Here is a 19,518-nt window from a genome sequence, read left to right as displayed (position 1 = left end):
GAATGTCTTTGAAAATCTATTTCCTTCATTCACATCTAAACATTTTTCCGGAAAATCTGGGTGATGTTAGTGATGAACAAGGGGAACGGTTTCATCAAGATATTTCCATCACGGAGAAGAGGTATCAAGATCGTTAGGATCTAGTAATGATGGGGGATTACTGTTGGTTTCTTGTGAGGGAGAGCAGGCAGGAGTACAAGAGAAAATCACATAGGCCTACTACCAAACACTGTTGAGCAAAGTTACAGATATGTTCCCTTAAAATATGGCTCAAATATTATTGCATGCATATAAAACTACATTTGTGAAATAATCTTAACCTAGCATGAATATATCATTATATCATAAGAATTAATCTAACATAACATTTTACCTGAAACCGCGTATGTGAGTTTCTACATGTGTTTATATCTTTTTAACCTGATGTGATAAGAGATTTCTACAGGGTTTTCAAAATCAGCGCAACTTTTTCGTTAAGAATCGCCTATTTTTATAGCGGAGGTATGACAATTTTTTTGTTGGGTAGTGTAATTGACATTCAATGCGAAGTGAAAGAAATGACTGAGTGTAAGTTAGAGGAAATTTGATATCAACAGTTGTTATCAGTATCACGAACAGCAATATGTTGAGAATTTAGTCATAAGACTAGACAGTATAAAATTTGGAATAATAGCACTTAGTTTTGATAGTTGTTTGTTGGCAACACCGTGAAGAACTGTCAGAACCATTATCATGGCGATTGCATTACAAATACAGTAGAAGTCTGATATAGCGCGGTCCGATAGATCGCGGATTCGGATATAACACGGTGAAAAGTATGTCCCCCGAAAAGGGACATTATCACTGGAATTATTAATTGTAGATATTTAGTGAATTAATTAACAAAGAACGACTCTGTATTACAATATTTATCACCAAATCTACCTCGAATAAGGAGGGAATCTCGTCCATTTCCAGCTCCATATTCCTGTAATTCCACACGACTAAATATATTCATGCCAAATAGTTTTGTAAACTGCATTCAATTATTAACGGTTTAAAACTATTAAATTATACAATTGAGAGTTGACTCCGCAGCAAACCGATTTTTGAAAACTCACCTGACATAGCGTTCTATTTTTAGGCTCGCATCTCTAATCATTAGCAAACAACAGATTAGTTAGTTGACCACTAGATGGCAACAATTATTAATTGGGTTTTGTCACTGGTTGAGTTCAGTTTTCTCTTTTTCCTTTTTACTACTTTGTTTCCATTGTGTGTACAGTGTTTTCCTCTCACCAATCTTCGAAACGTCGTGAAACTACATTTTATCACTAGCAATGGAAAAAGTCCACTCCACTCCACTCTATCAACAAATAACAGACGGTAACAACCCTCACTTTCTTGTCCACAGTTATATATATGTAGTACTATCATGTAGTACTACTGAGTCTTGAGTTCAGTGCACGTGTGATGTCTCAAAAAAGAAAAGTGTGTGTAGAGAGTGGCAACTCAAACTGATTAATAGTGTGAAGAACAGGAAGTCAAAGGCAAGTTTATCAGGTGAGTTCCGTATCCCAGAAGGAACAATTAGAGGGTGGACGAAAGAAGAACATATACTTAAAAGTTTAGTCACTCTGCAGATCACTTTTCGTTATACCGCTGTTAAGATAAAACACGGGGGGGGGGGGAAGTACCTGTATGTCCCCAACAACCGCGTTACAGTGGGCTTCTATTATATCTTAAAGCTGGAGTAGGCCTATTGTAACCAGTGCATAGGCGGAGATATAGAGTGGCATGGGGAGGCACTGCTCCTCCCCCAAACTTGTCTCAACCCTTTTTTTCTGTTAACGTTAGAAAATATTGAATTTAAAAGATCTTTTTTGCTTTTGTTTATGATTAAGTTTTTGTGCTTAAATTGATGAATTAATGTCTTCAGATCAATTGTCTGGACGATAATATTTACTGTGTGGAGCTGACGAGAAAGTCTCTGCGAGGGGTATTTTAATTAGATGAGATGCGGGGAGGTATTAATGCATGGAGTACCTCTCTTCCTAGAACTGACCAGAGATAAGATAAGTTGTTATGAGTTAAGCCTCGTTCACACTTTTCAAGTAACTTGAATTCAAGTCACTTGAAAAGACGAACTTGAAAAGTGTGAACTATGTTTCAAATTGACTTGAAATCAATTAACGGCTTGAAATCAAGTTTCAAGTGAAGTTGGATCCCTTTCTACTTTTTACTTGACTTGAAAGGGCACTTGAAAAGTGTGAACGTCACTTGATAACTTGAATTCAAGGAGAAAAGAGCGAGAATTTAAATTAACAGCTGTTTTAAGAGCGTTAAATCAACAGCTTATTGTTTTTCAGTTCTACTGGGAACGTAAAAATAATAGGAAACATCAGTAAGTGAAATAATGAACAAATATTTGAGTTTCTAAAGTTGTATAAAATTCACGAAGGCCTGCGGATTATAGAAACTCCAAAGTTTCGTAATAGAAATGCAAAGGAAGCTGCAAAGAAAGGAAGAGTTCATTGAAGAATTGAACGGCAGAAATTTTAACGTGGACACAGATGAGATAGCCTATGAAAAATAATAAAAACCATTAAACTGTAGATAGAAAAGAAGTGAGGAAGATAAGAGAGATTAAGAAGAGAAGAGCGTTGTTTCAAGGGATGACATTTATCGCCGAAACTGGCATGGTTCAATGTGGTTGATAGATTTTTGTGGGGGAGCTGTAACAGCTTCAAGATAATCATTTTCAATTATGGTAAATCAGTCACGCTTATATTTTATTACATTTGCGATAAGAATGATTAAATCTCCTTGAAGATTTCACTTATTCTATTTTTAATAGTCAGTGGTCGTGTATTCTCTTACTAATCTAATTCCTAACCCATACTGAACAACGAGTTTTCCATTTCTTCAATATATTTACCATTTCCCTGGCACGGACACTTGCTACTACAGAAATTCCTAATTGCACAACACCCATGGACGCCATTTTATCCTACTTGAAAACAAAATAACTTGAATATGTCTGAACGGCGACTTGAATTCAGGTACTTGAAATCACGTGACTTGAATTCAAGTTACTTGAAAAATGTGAACGAGGCTTTAGAGTCTTATGACACTAAACAGATGACATCACAGTCACCACATGATGTTTAATTATACTGTGGCTGAAAATATCTGGTAGTTTGAGATTAGCTCTGTGTCGGTGTGTTAGTTTATATTTTAAAAGTTGGTCAATGTTTTCACATTGGTTAGTTAATGTAATGTAATTAGTAGTGTGTCATTATGTCGTTTTCTGCGAGCAAGAGTGGAGTTACGTTGGTTGTTGCCTGCGTGTAGGATTGGCATTACTCCACATTCCTACCAGGGCTGATCTCGTGAGCTTCTCACAGTATTTTAAATTTCTGAATGTATAAGAATTGCTATACCTCATTTGAGGAATGGAAGCATTGTAATATTTTTTGTAACAGCCTGTACTCATGTGTTAGAAGTCTGCAGGTGTTCAGGCCGCCACTTGGAGAAATATGAATAACACTGCACAACAATGCAGAAAAAAGAAAAGTGATCCCGGTATAATGTGCAAATTTAAAGATGATGGGTGCTATTCATAGACGTTTCGCTAGCCTACGAGCGTGCTAAACTAGTCCCGAATCTCGACTGGTTACTTGTACGAGATTCATATCATATCGCTAACACTGGTTTATGAATACGAAAAATGTTAGTTCGATGATCATCCACCGGAAACTCGCGCGAAGAATATCTATGAATAAGCCCCGAGATTAAATAAAATAATTAGAGTTTACATTTCATATGATATCTACAAGAAGGTAAACTTCATATAAAAATGTTTGTGTTAGCACTTACGTAGTTTTATTGGTGTATGCATATGTTTCTGTACGAGAGAGAAAAAGAGGGAGATTGTTTTAAGTTATACCCTATTATAATTTGTAGCAGACCTACAGTTCAAGCCCTATACAACTCGGTCCGAAACATCGCGGATATGGATGTAACACTGTAAGAAACATGCCCCAGAAAATACTTTTATTAAATGATCATATTCCGATATATTGCACCACGGTCAAGCTATAATGGGGGGAGGAGGTAAATGATGTCCCCCATAACCTCGTTATATGGGAATTCTATGATTTTGCTTTGCCCCACCCCAAGGAAACGGTTCTCTCTCCGCCCATGAATCATGTCATCAATATAATGATGAACAATCAAATGAAGACCAAAAAATTACATTAATTCCTTTCAACTTTTTTTTCATTTAATCATTTGAACATTTTCAATAGTGACTACTATAAAAATGTGAAAAGTAAGCTTATGCTTCTTAACCTCCCTAAGAAAATGGTCCCATATACTTAGTATAAAACATGTAATCACAGATATGATTTTGTCATTCAACGTGGGGGTAACCATTACCTATTTATGTCACATACTGATCTCCTGGCGATTTCAATATATTTCAATCTTCAAGCTTCAGTAGTATAACCAGTTGTTATAAATGTTCAATAAAAATCAATCTTTTTTTCTATTATTCCAGTGTAAAAAAATACAATGTATGCAGTGAGCCCTATAAATAAAGAGACCACGACGTAACAATCTGTAAAACTTTACAGTACAGTAAAAACTTTAAACGCGAATATTCATCTCCCTACATTGTTTATACAGATCCTCAAAAGAGCGTATGACATTCCTTTTGCTTGGCCCGTCCCACCTCGTTGTATGTCTGAGAAACGCTCGCCTTTTAGGAATAGTTACATTCAGGAGAAAAGTTTATCAGTGCCAAATGGATGCCAGATCACACATTGAACGCTCAATGTTTCGAAATTGATTATACAGACTTCCCATCGTTCCTGAATAAGAGTGACTGTTAACTTTGATATCTTTTGACGAAACTGGTGAGTAATCCAGTGGTTATTAGCAGAAACTGCCTTACGTGAACAAGATCCTTCCTCTAGCGATTTTTCTACGTTTTCCAAAATGTGACATATCTATGCATCAATTCAGTTATCATCGTACATACATTTCTGGCACTGTTACACGTCCCTTGAAGTTTTCCCCGATTTAAAATCAAATTAATTACTATACTTTACATTCATTTGAAAAATTTTGACACGTGCAATATCAACGCATTTGCTTGGAGGCGATACAACTACTGATGTTACAAAAATGAGCGTATTCTAAAAATATGTCAGTCCTTTTCTTAACGGTACACGGTGTAAGCCTACTCATAAATTTTCGTTCCTACAAGTGTCAGTCAAAGATAGCAATAGAATTCTGCAGCACATTATCTAATGCCATGCGTGCTTTGATTTATGGTACAGAGCATATATCACACTGTGTTTAACGTTTATGTTGAGATAGACTACGTTCAATAAGACTTTTCTTGGGATACGAGTAGGCATCTGAAGTCTCTTTAGTTTTGTGGGGGTTAAATATTTCACTTGTCACAGCACTAATAAATACGTTTTAATTCCATTGAAAATATATATCACTTCAGTATACAAGATAAAGTTCTCTTGAATTTCAATACTCTTAAACCACTATTCACTTCTACAGACATGAAGTAATCAAACTCCGTGTCTCTTTACAAGACTCTGAGGATGTTTCAGTCTCCTGTTTTCATAGGTTACAGTCTACTTATTGTCGATATAGAGTATAAAATGCCACGACTAAAATGGAGACTACAAATGTTACTAATGATATTCCCGTAACCGATGCACTACCGTCTTTCTCGTCATTTGTACCATTCAACTTTAGTGTTGATGATAATTCCAAACCTTCTTCCTCTTCAGTTGTTGACATTTCAGTGGTAGTTGTGGTTGTTGATGTTATTACCATCATTTTTGTTGTTGTCATCTCCATTGTTGTGGTAGTTGTAGGCATCTCCGTCATCATCTCACACGTCAACAATTCCACCACTTCCCAAGTTTTTCCATGTGCAACTTCTGGAGTTTCGCACATGGCCTTCGATTCAACATTACGACCATTCATCAATAACCACGCTTCTTTAAGATCACAGTCACATATCAGAGGGTTATTACTAAGATCCAAATATTTCAATTTCATCAAGGGTTTCAGTGGTGTCACATCTACAGTCATCAGACTATTATTGCGTAACAATAGTGTTTCTAAATTTGTTTGATGTGTGAATACGTCAATAGCTAGAGTCTTCAAACCATTGCAGCAGAGGTCTAATTCCATTAGTTCAGTTAACGGTAAAAGTGTTTCATTATTCAACATCATTATCTGATTGTTTTCCAACACTAAGTATTTCAATTTGGATAGATTTTCAAAGATTTTGGAAGGCAATTCTACTAGTTGACAGGAATCGAGTCTCAGCTCTTCTAGGCTTGTTAATTTGTTAAACAATCCGTTCTCTAGTATGCGAAGAGGATTGTGACCTATTGTTAAAATTGAGAGTTTATCCAGCTTTTGGAACACACCCTCAGGCAAGGATTGAAGCCTATTGTGGTCCAACTTAAGGTGGGTCAGTGACATTAACCCATCCAACGTATCACCTTCCAAAATTTCCAAATCATTATTACTAAGAATCAGTACTTCTACATTTGGAAGTTTTGCAAACAATCCATTTTCCAATTTCTGAAACCTATTTGAAGACAAGTCCAAAAATTTCAAATTACTCATCTCTAGAGGCATTCCTTCAAATGATGTCAGATTATTATGATTCAAAAACAGAGTCTCGAGATCCTGCATACTGTTAAACACTGATCCTTTGATCGTGATGAAATTGTTGTTGCTCAAGGACAACACCTTCAAACGTTCCAAATGGTTGAATACATTTTCAGGTATCGTCTCCAATAAGTTACTCGACAAGTTTAGTGTCATTAACTTACTTTGAGATCTAAACACACCATCTTCAAGTGTTTTCAGATAATTAACACTAAGATCCAATTCCTCCAACATTCTCAATTGAACAAATGTATCATTGTACAAGACATGTAAATGATTCCTATGTAAGGTCAATCGCATTAGGTTCAACAGCCTTGCAAATAATGTCGGTTCCAAGACTGACAACGCGTTGTTGTGTAATGTCAGTTCTTCCAGGTTATTCTGCCCAGAGAATGTTTCCTTATTCAGAGATGTTAGGATGTTGTTATGGAGATGCAGGGTAACCAACTTTCCAAGCCACGTGAATAGATGAGCGTCGAGTGCCGACAAGCCGTTCTCATCAAGATAGAGCTGATGTATGTGGCGAATGCCCACGCTGCCAAACAGGGTGGGATCCAGGAATCTGATCTCCCTGTGGCTGCAATTCACCGTTCTGTTGTCAGGACAACTGCACACGATAGGACAATTCATCGTGTCTTGGAGACTCACGACCGCCATTAGTACCATGGCACATAGGGGAAATGTCCATGTCGCGATCGTTGACATTCTAGAAAAGAAAGACGAAATGCAATTAAAATTTATGCATACTGAAATTCCAAACGTACGTTTTGACTTATTTTATTCCTTGTTAATAAATTTGAATACTTTCAAACTTGTGCGCTTTTCACACTACTGTTGAACAAAATATGTGACTTTTGCCGAACTTAAAAAACTTTCTAACGTAGAACTACGTCTGGGGCTTCATTATAAATGAAAGTCATTAGTACTGTAGATTTGTACATTTATATTGTTTCCTTATTATTAGTTACGGTTTCTACAGGTGCAGGTGGAATTGATTCTTGGATCTCGAGTAATGGGCGATGATGAGAGAAGTATGAGATGTGGCAGATACATGTGAGTTCCTCCAAATGTGTGTTTCACTACATACTCAGGCAAATTTCCACCCTCGCGCGCGTCCTTCAGCCGGTCCCTTCAATTCTCGTTTACGTTTGACTTCCCACAGATGTGGTCTTGTCTGAATCCTTGTACCCTTGGCCACCTTTTCGGTGCATTACACTGGTTGCAATGGTATTTCGCTCAGATTTTCTTGAGCATGTATGAAATTTTCACTGCTACTGTCACAAACTGGATTTCGTAACTTTTATAATTTAACTCGAAAGTAAATGGTATTTTCATCCACTGATAGTGTTAATGTTTCAGCCACAGAACGAGATACTGTTCCCTTCACTAACGCTATTAGCTACTCCTAACTCATATCACGGCGCAGCGACAAGGTTGCTAAAGACGGTCATATTCCCGCATCCTCCCTCAGCCCTCACGAACCTGCTCTATTCGGTTTATATATTGTTTGGAAGCGACATCTGTGATCTATCTAGCTGTAAATAAAGCATTTACGTAGTTCTTATAGTTTTCGTGCAGTGAGCGTTTCAAATTTTGCACTTTTTGGGATATCCGAAACATCGTACGTACTCTCCTCCAAGCCACACTTGGGGAAGGACATAGTTCTACGTCAGAATATCTCTAAAAGCGATGTCATGACATAAAATGATGTAAATCATTGCTTTTGACCTAAAGCATACCTCTCCCCGTTCCTCACAATTTGCGGATCACTTTTCTGAACTGAACAATACCGTAATTATTAAAAAAAGTAAAGGTGATTTACGGAACTCCTTTAATTGCATGAAACGTTTATGTTGTTCGTGATTGTTATTGTGAGCATCGTTAGATTTGTAAAGATGTTTGAGATTTCAAATAAAATTATTTTCATTTCTGTTTTTATAATCCCGCATTTTAATTTAACAATGCGGAGCCTTCTTCTTAATTACTTTATGATTAATTGCCATCACATTCCATGATTCCAGTCTCGAGACAAGAATGCAATCAATGCAATTGATAATATCGAAGCGATTCACACATTAAGACGCCAATGAGTTGTTTGAAAATGTTAATGAATATTTATCTGTCTGTCTATTTATTTATTTATTTATTCATTCATTCATTCATTCATTTATTTATTTATTTATTTATTTATTTATTTATTTATTTATTTATTTATTTATTTATTTATTTATTTATTTATTTATTTATTCTGGTAGAGTTAATGCTATGAATACCACTTAACTGTATATTTATCAATAAACAGCTATAGCTATAGCTGTAGACATTTTTCATCATTTGTAAATAGTGTATTTACAAAATTGTAGACTCCTGCGTCGTGGCATCGTGGTCTAAGACATCCTGCCTAGGACTCGCGTTACAGAATGCGCGCTGGTTCGTGTCCTCATGGGGGAAGAAATTTGCTCATAAAATTTCGGCCAGTGTATGAGATCGGTGTCCACCCAGCATCGTGATGCACTTGGGGAGCTACGAGCGGTAGCGAAATCTGGTTACGAAAGCCAGATATAACGGCTGGGGGGATCATCGTGCTAACAACACGATACCTCTATTCTGGTTGAATGATCGTCCACCTCTGCTTCGTCATGTAGACGTGAGGCCAGCAGCCGGCTGGTCGGTCATGGTTCTTCTTGGAGTGTCGTGCCTCGGATTATTATTATTATTATTATTATTATTATTATTATTATTATTATTATTATTATTATTATTATTATTATTAATGTACCGGTACTAATCCAATAACGTATATACCCTAAATTGTTAAACTTATAACCCTAATATACCCACGGGTGAAATAGGGTTCTGTATATTGTATGTCAGATATTCAATAAATAAATAATAGTACTTAAATATAAATTACTGTTTTACAGATTAAGGAGCTTACATATAATGAAATACTGACTAAACATGACACATAATTAAGTAATTTACAATGTATGCTTTGTGATAGCCCTAAATAACAATTTATATAAACTAGATTGCCATCGGTCCAAATATTCTTTTGCCAGACATGCCAAAAAGAAGTATTACCTTTAAACTTTATTGTAGCCATTATTTGAAATTCGTTTTGATCTTCTACCGCCGTAGTTTTAATAGATTTTAATGTGTTATTGAATGAAAGGGAAATTTGTTGTAAAATAAACTAATGTAAATGAAGAGGTGGAAATGAGATAGTCCAAAGCCGCACTTTTAACAAAAATGGTTTTTTATACGAGTTAATTTATTTCACATATGAGGAAGCTACTATTAAAATATTTAAAAAATGATGTAAGTATACGTCGAAGAAATTATAATACCGCATCTCATAGCGTTGGACTCTAAACCTTTAACAAGCTCTCCTGTAAAATATTGTCTGTGTGGCTTAGGACTATATCATTCTCAACTCTTCAAATGTCTCAAATTTCTACTCCCTCTGTTCCAAAATATGGTATAGAAAGATGTCATTAATTCTGTTCCGAAATATGGCATACATTTGTTAAAGTTCTCAGTAATATATTGTAACTTTAATACATCTTCTAGGCCCTAAATACTTATTTATTTGATAAATTGACATAAGAAAAACATAAAAATTAGGTACATTTCATTATGTGTTATGTTAAATTAATAAAAGAAAAAACAAACATTGTTTTGAGAGAGGCAAATTAACATAAAAACTGCAATAAATTATAACCCGTTTTTGTACGATTTTTGAGCCTTAGATGTTCTATTCAAAATTGACTGGGTTGGTATTATGTTTTCTGCAACAGGAACACCACAGCAGGTGCCCATTTGATTTCTGAAATATTTAAATATTATATTTTGATGCACTACAGAAAATTAGAAACATTCACAACTGCACTACTGAACAGAATATCACACCACGAAACATTTCGTGGACGCATGCGCAATAATCAAACTTGTTTTGTTTGTTGCTATACCATATTTTGAAACGGAGGGGGTATAATCTGAATATTATTCCTAAACATTACCAGGAAAATCTATAAGAAAAAATATGGAAACTCTAATTCGTTATTATCGAGACAAATCGTTTCGTTTCATGAATGACATGTATATGTGCACAATAATATTGCTCCATTGTCATACCGTCCCATTTAAAATTTGTAAAGAGTCGATTTTTTTTAAGAGAGGGATCAATGGTGTATTTCCATTCGGATTTATGTTTACTATTTCCATTGTAAACTTCTTAAACATTAGGCTACGTTTCAGTGGTTGGATTCACCCTCATCAGGTAGATAAGAAGTGGGGAAAGAAAAAAAACAAAGAAAGGAAAATAGGAGGAACAGGAATTTGAGGAGGACAAGGAAGAAGAAGTGGTAAAAAGGAAGAGAGAAAAAGGTGAAGATGTGAAAAAGTAGCAAGAAGAGGAGAAAATGAGAAAGAGAAGCAGAGTGAGAAAGATTAATATAAAAGAGAACGTCAGTAAATGACAAAGAAATGGAATAAGGACAGGAAAATGTTGGTGAAGGACGACAAGGCTTCAACTTCTAAGATGGGACCGCTGCAAATGCTATTATATTTAACTGACCTATAAAATGAATAATAAAATGTTCCTACATCCAGCAGCTTAGCTCAAACGGCAGCGCATTTGTCTACTGATCGGAGACCAAGCTCGAGCGTGGGTTCAAATCCCGTTCGAGCTGACTACTTGGTTGGGTTTTTCCGAGGCTTTTCCCAATTGTAAGGCGAATTTCAGATAATCTCATGACGAACACTTGACTTATCTCGCCAAACACCATCTCGCTATCACCAATTTCATTCACTTCGGAAAACGTATAATGTGTCTTTCACGTGTTAAATTTTTTTACCTGTTAACAAGTTTCGACTTGCTATTGGCCATCTTCAGAACCCAGTTCTGAAGATGGTCAATGTCAGGCCGAAACACGTTAACAGGTAATAAAATTTAACACGTGACAGACACATTATACGTTTTCCGAAAAGGTATAGTGTTAAAAGTTGTGTAATCAAGAGTTATAATTTCATTCATGTTAGGTAACTGCGCATTTGATATAACGTTAAATAATCGATTAAAATACTGGTAGTTTCCTCACTACATAACGATCTCGAGCTCTAAGTGTTGTTCTTAATACATCTACTTATGAAAGTGTGAAAGTGTCGTCTTCTGAAAGCCGAGTTTAGGGAGAGACTGGGGGGAAGGGATCTTTTATTGAATCTTGGCATTTAATTTTTCATAAATAATCAGGGACTGAAAATTAATACCAAGCTCCAGCAGCACGTAATAGAATTGATTATAAAAATTTTTCTCGACAACATTCCTCGACCGTTATAATTTAAATTCAATTCCAATGTAAATCAGAGGACTTGCCGTGCCCTGTGAACGCTCACATTTCCGGAAGTCTGTTTTTATTAGAAGCTACATGGAGCGTAAACAGAGATGAATTGTGCTGAGCCACTGAACCAGGCACAGACGCAACGACAATTATTCGTGTCAGTTTGTGATGAAAGTTATCCTTTTTTGTCATATTGATTTTTCTGAATTTTGTAATGTTGTACCTATATAATTACACATTTTCTGAAAATCTTCCCATTAATTGAGCAATTTTTTTACCTCAGTGATTTTGCTAAGTTTTATCCTTTTACTGGTGTAATAAGAAGTGTTGATCAAGAAGAGAAAAAAGGGTAGGATGTGGATGGATAACTGGCTGAGAAGAAACTGCCTACTGAAGGATGCACTTTAAGGAATGGTGAACGGGAGAAAAGTTCGGAGCAGAAAAATATATCAGGTGATATCACTTTTGATTCTCCATAACATCGATACTGATCAAGAAGCAAGCACTGACGAATATAATTTTCTGAGAACTTCATTGATCTAATCTAAATTATTAGTCTACAACACCAATTGTTCCACTTAGATCTGATGTACCGGTATACTCATTGCTGTCATGGTAATTTTTTTCTTGGCCATACGCCCCACTTCTTGTTTTCTCCCTTGAAATATATTATACTCTCCCCCCCTCTATCTTTCCGACTGTCATTTAATGATATTTTTAATAATAAAGAAGTAAAGAAATTGTGTTGCTTTACATTTTAATTGTACAACAAATTTGATTTAAAGAATACGCCATGTAGCACCACCGTAGATGCACACTTGTCTTGATGGATCTTGGAGTGTGTATTTGCAGCACTATTGTTTTTCAACCATTATTTTATATAATTCTGGATTCCAGTGCTGCAGAGGTGGACAATTTTTATTATGAACGTCAAACAAAATACATTAGGAACAACAAGAGATAATCTAAGATCTGTACACATCTCCGTGTACAAAACTTAGGCATCCATATGCCATATGGCTCCATACAGATAAAATTTTCTTTTTCCCATACGATTAATCACAGAAACCTGCAGAAAAGTATATTCTATTATCCATGTGCTAAAAAGGATAAATGTTCATCTCCCCTCTTGCTTAAAAAAGTCCCTTGTGCAGGCACTTGCATTTCCCTATTTCGACTATGCGGACATTTTACTGACTGACCTCTCCAGCGACAACAAAATGAAACTTCAACGTGCTCATAATTTGTGTGTACGTTTTGTAAGCAATGTTCGTAAATATGATCATATTACCCCATCCCTGGAAGCAATAGGTTGGCTTAAACTAGATAAGAAAAGAAATTTACATTCACTTCTCTTTCTCTTCGAAATTTTGAACTCTTCTATTCCTTCGTACCTGTCGTCTCGCTTCACTTACCTTTCTTCCCACCATAATCTGAACACACGCTCTCGTCATGAAACAATACTAACAATACCATCCCATCGCACCTCCTCATACTCATCTTCTTTCACAATAGCCCTGCCAAGACTCTGGAATTCGCTACCTGCTAGCATCAGGGACTGTCGAAATAAAATTGAATTCAAACGAAAACTTACTAGGCACTTGGTCAGTAATTGATTACTTGTAAATAGTTTCTTTAATCTGTCACAAAATATTTCAATATTTAGTAATTTCATCACTATACAATTTTGTTATTCTAGATTTAATTTGTAATTCAGTAAATATAAAATATTCTTTGTTTCTCTATGATAAATTATCTAGCTTTAATTATTCAGGTAATCTTTTCGTACTTTGATTTTATTGTAATTGTAAATTTAATACTAATTGTAATATTATTTGTAATTGTAATTGTAAATTTAATACTAATTGTAATTTTATTGTTGATATTGTAGTTGGAATCTCCTGGTAGAGGGGCAGAGAAGGCCTGACGGCCTTATCTCTACCAGGTTAAATAAATAAATAAATACTAAATACTAAATTAATTAAAAAAAATTAGGTTCCCATACGATGTATGGCCCCGTATGGCCTCCATGACAGCACTGTATATACTTATCATTGTCAAATAAAATTTGTGATGCGTATTATTTGCTGAGAAAATCATTAGGCCTAATATAGTGTGTGGTTCGTGATTCCTCAGCTTCGCTATATCTATGGACTCACCTTTTATTCTTTACTGAGCATTTATAACTCAGTCACTTCCAGTTCCTCATAGCACGTGATAAATTCTATGTTGTTTTGTATATGGTTTATGATTCAGAAAATTATTTCTTATATATAATTCCAGATTAACTTAATTTTATTTTTAAATTCTGATTCGCTTCGAATCACGTTTGTACATTTTCGTGTTACTGTGTAATGCAAAAGTCATGTGCTACATAAATAGTGGCTATTTGAGCAGCAATTAGTCAGTACGCCAATATAATCAATAAGTTTCCGGACTGCCTTGAATGTAGGCAGCACGCAGGACATAGGGAACGGAGAAGTTATCTCGAACCAGGAAAACGCCTGGAATCTATACTAAATGTATAACTTGAAAGGCAGAGTATAACACTAGCCATAAGGCGTATATGGAGCGATTTCAGGAAAAATCGTAATAGGTCCTTGACATGTTTGCATAAAATTACGTGTAGAAGTTCAGTTCTTGAAGATAATTTACTCTTTGACAGACTGACTCAACAGACATGGAAGTCTATATCAGTGTTGCCACGACCTACTCACGAAAATCAGGAGAAAATCATAGAAAAAAAAAACAGGAGATTACAGTAGATTAATAAACATGAATTTCCTCTTTGTATTATATTATTTATTACAAAACAGTGTACTATAAGAAAGATGATATGTTGTATTGCTATATAGCACATCCCTAACCAATGAAATGGAAAAATTCTGCTAAATATAGGCCTAGTTACTGTCATCTCTACTCAGCGCATGCTATTTTGTTTTTACATAGCAATGTCTTATTGACAGTGTTTCGCATTAAAATGTATTAATCAGGAGTTTTTCGTATATAATCACAAACAATTTTCGATAGAACAAGATTTATTTTAAAGGTGATATTAAATACAGTACTGCATTAGCTGCAACTGTAACAGACAAAAAATTATCCCTTTTCTTGCTTTTGCATAACTACCCTTTAAACTGTTCATCATTTTCCCACTCTGATTTATAATATTCTGGGAGTATTTACTTTTCTTTCTTGCTGGGACACTCACTCATTTTAAAAGATCACTGTGCAAGATATGTAACACAACTACCTACACTTCACTCTCTCACTGTTTCACGTGCACACAATCAGAAACAAACTTCACTACTGAATAAGTTTCGGTTTTCCTCTGTTCCCCGGGTCCCCAAAACAATAATGAAATAACTTATATCACATGCTTATGTTATATGAAGATTATATACCTGAGTGTGTGTTTGGAGGAGGGTGTGTATCCTTTCGTGATAAGGTTTCAAACATTCGTTCTCTAATATCATTTTGTAATTATGTTTAGACTATCGAGTGGATTGGAGAGGGACATAACTCTGAGCCAAGTATATAAAACATGGTCTTTATCTGCAGTGTGCTGTGTGCTGATATAATCTGCCGCTGGACTCCAACCGAGAAGCGACACCTTGCTTCTTGTAAGCATCATTGTGGTGACGCTAACGAGTTAGGAGCAGGGAGACAAATGAAAACATTGTTTGACTTGTGTGTAAGATGCAAAAATAAGACATGGTGACATAATAATTATATGTGTACTAAACTAATGAATTGAAAATCCGGGCGTAGAACTAGACTGCAGCTTGCTAAAAAGGCAGGAGAAATTCGGACTTTTGACAAAAAAATCAGTAGAGCAGTAGATTCAATGGAAAAGCAGGAAATCTCTTGCTAAATCAGTAGGTATGGCAACACTGGTCTATATATCCTACATATTCATCACTAGGTGGAAAAGCCCTCGCACGTTTGAGTTATTGTTTACCTGTGCACTGTACGAGAAATGACCGAAAAATTTTACCTTACCCCTGCTATGAGGAATAGGTTTCTTCTACATGACGTAAATCTACGACACGGGATTGGGAACGTTAACTTCCCTATTCATTACGCTTAAAAATCCATTCTTTTCAGCCGATTTCAACCCGCGAACCTCGAATACAATTAATCATTACAAGCACAGTACTCACTATAGCCTGCTACTGAGAACTACACTTCGGACCGGTGCATTAAAAATGGATAGAAATTATCCCATTCCTGACAATATTGGTAACACTAACAGTAACCGGGATCCATTTGTCGAATCTGTAAGTGAATCGAATAATGACAGGAACTGAAATTACATTGTATTAACAGGGGAATATAAAATATGTGTTCAAATTTAAATAACTATTTCCTGTAATTTATTTTCTTCCTCAGTGGTATAACAATTTTAAATGCCTTGAAAACTATAAAGTAGTTATACGTTTAATAAATAGGTTGTTATTTATAAAGTTATGACAGTTAATAAAATCCAATTTAGAACAGTATATAACGTCTGAACATTTTGTGATTTAAAAAAAATATATTTCGTCTTTTTTTCTCTCCCCCACTGAAACTACAATACCGATAACTTAAATAGATCAGTTAAAAGAAAAAGCGCATGTTTTGAAAGCATAAGAAGTTTAAATCTTCAATCAACTTTATACGTAAATTATTACACTTAAAGTTATGATAAATATAAATAAATAATAATTCCTTAAAAAACATAAATAACTGAGTCTTTCCTGGAGATAAATGGCGGCCGGATAGTGGTGTAGTCAACACTTAGCATCATTTTCTTTTAGCGTTTAGATTCAGAGAACATGGGAATTCTTCCTTTGTAACCTGTATGTATCAATTGCGTGTACATGAGCCATTTACCTCTGCAATGCAATTACTCAGCAGGGGCTGTGTTATTCTGAGAGAGCAAATTCTGGACTTTCACAATGCAAAACCCTCACACAGCCAATAGACTTGGAATGATATTTATAACATCTTACCTATTCGCAAGTTGAAATAAAATGTCTAAAACAGTATGTGTACTGTACATGGCGTAAAGATTGAGAGGAGTATATGCAAAAGAAACAATATCAGAATTATCAGTATAAAAATGAAAGTACCAATTGAAAATATCACCTTTTTATGCACACTAATCTAGCAATTGTTAATTAAGACCTCAGCCAGTGCAGCCCAAATTTTAGCACGCCCAATTTGGAATAAATTATGTACTGTACAGGAATAGTGACGGTGCACGCATTTCTCGCAGTACTGATAAGAGAGAGAGAGAGAGAGAGAGAGAGAGCGTGCGCGCACACACACACACACACACACACAGACGAAAACTTAAGAATAATGTAGAACTCTGAAATTCGTTGAGTCCATGACATACAAAGTTACTGGAGTTTCTTTTTAGTTAAGTAATTGAAAGCAATTTTATGTTGCAGTTACTAAACAAAATAATCACAATATCCTCACACATTTGAAGTTAATTTTCTTGTCCTTTTAAATAATAATAATAAATATTTAACCCATTATCACGAAAATATTTTTTCCACAGACATAATATTAGGCCTACTTGTTTTTAGGTCCTTTGCTGTAGTCTACAGATTTTAGGTTAGGGTACTTATTTAAATACAAAAATCATAATAACTTTTACATTTGACATTTATCACTATTATTATTATTATTATTATTATTATCATCATCATCACCATCATTATCATATCTCAAAATTTAAATACTCTGGCAAATATTAAAGGCACACATTGTCATTAATGAACGAAGAAACTATGGCATAAAGTATTTCAGGTAAGTACAATACATCCTCAAACCCTGTGTGTTTCAAACGTATTCAACACCGGAAAGCATAATTAAAACAATGTTACCGATATTAACAAGTTAAGGCGTTATTAAACATCATAAAACAAAAGTACTATTAACATTTAAACTTAGAGCTGTCAACAGAAAGTAAAACAAATTACAAAATGTTGTATAATTATTATAATTAATTATTACTATCTATAGTAATTTGTATATTGGTTCTAAATAAAACCCTACACACTGAGTATATCTGTGGTGTTTGGGAAAGGGAGATAAGTCATAAAAATGAGTTTTCAATTAAATGAAAATTAAACATCGAACCAATATTGAAAATAATTTTCTACATAGATAAAACACATCAATACTAATATTCTTTTGTTTTTTTGCACGCCCACTTGTAGAATTTAACTTGTGTATTCCCCGGGAGAAAAGAACTCCACTTGCACAAAAAAATTACTTATACCCCTTTATCCGAACACCGCAGAATTATTGGCAAGATTTACATGTAACTTAGATTACATTTTACGACCACGGTAAATTAAAGCAGTAATTAATCAAAATTTAACCAATTCATGCTTAATTTTTGGTCGATAAAGAACAGATATAATGATTAAATGACCAAAAGCTTTTTAAATATGGTAATTACAGTGACGAAATATTCAAGTATCCTAAATATAGTATTTCAGAATTAAATGTTATGTTCATATCTATTCACATACTGAACAAAATTATAGTTGTGTTTTTAACCTAAGAACTTAAATTTCGTGTGCACATCATTGCAGTGTATGGAGAAAATAAAAAAATTGTTGCATTGTAAATCGTTTAATTTCGAAACTTGGTACTCGCTATCATTTGTAAGCAATGTAGTGCACCATAAATAATTATTCATCATCACAATACACAATTCGATCATTTGTACGGTTATTTTATTGAAAATTACCTGCAGTGGCGATTTTAATTGAGCGAATTTTGAGTTTTCTTCCGAGCGGTTAGTCACCGGAATTTCCTTCGTCAGATCGTTTATGCAACCAGCGCTGCGAGTGTGGATGCGACAGTTCCAGTCGAGACACTGAGCCCGCCTCGCGGTTATTCCCCACGTGACTACAGTTACTGTAACGTGACGAGGTCAGTAGCCCCCTATCGGCCAATTCGTGCGATTTTGTTGTCACAGTGGTCGTCATGGCAACGCTAAATACTTATACGTTATGCATGCTCGCATCGATATATCAATAATACTTAAAGCACTAAAGTGCCAATGTACGAAACGTCCTACAGAAGCGATATATGATCCAGTGCGGTAAGAAGCTAATAAAATAATATATTTTATCACAATTTAATTCATTATTTTTCTTTTTTTGCTCCGAAGCAGCATAGATTTCGAGTTATAGCTTTAATTTTCATAGACAGATTTTGATAGAAATACAAGTTTGCAGTATACAGCACACGAAAAGGATCTTCTGCTATGTCAACTACCTGTGTGCATCCTTCTCTTAAGAGGACATTTGGCCTATTTGATCACGCTAGCAGTTAATGAGTTAGAATTTTGAATGCACATAGGGATACAGCATACAGGGATGAATAACTAAAAAAACACCTCAAACGCTACTGCCGTACGCATGTAGTGTGAGGTGATGAGCTTGCAGTCTTTCAGCTAACTGAAAAGTGTTTC

General features: G+C 35.1%; 1 protein-coding gene across 1 annotated transcript; it reads right to left on the bottom strand.

Annotated features, from left to right (window-relative positions):
* Window positions 1-1,384: 1,384 nt before the first annotated feature.
* On the bottom strand, window positions 1,385-18,902 carry LOC138706189 (insulin-like growth factor-binding protein complex acid labile subunit). The gene is made up of 2 exons (XM_069835207.1): window positions 18,790-18,902; window positions 1,385-7,399 (listed from the first exon to the last, which is right to left on the bottom strand). The coding sequence occupies exon 2, from the start codon at window positions 7,396-7,398 to the stop codon at window positions 5,641-5,643; it is 1,758 nt and encodes a 585-aa protein (XP_069691308.1). The 5' UTR covers window position 7,399; window positions 18,790-18,902; the 3' UTR covers window positions 1,385-5,640.
* Between the last annotated feature and the right edge of the window lie 616 nt (window positions 18,903-19,518).

The sequence above is a fragment of the Periplaneta americana genome, chromosome 9, assembly GCF_040183065.1.
Source record: "Periplaneta americana isolate PAMFEO1 chromosome 9, P.americana_PAMFEO1_priV1, whole genome shotgun sequence".
Taxonomy (NCBI): domain Eukaryota; kingdom Metazoa; phylum Arthropoda; class Insecta; order Blattodea; family Blattidae; genus Periplaneta; species Periplaneta americana.
Note: the sequence above shows the minus strand (reverse complement) of the source record. Positions and strands in the feature narration are given on the sequence as shown.

What these genes read in the sequence shown, in the direction of transcription:
- LOC138706189 (XM_069835207.1), bottom strand. Translation starts at nt 7,398, where the DNA reads ATGTCAACGATCGCGACATGGACATTTCCCCTATGTGCCATGGTACTA.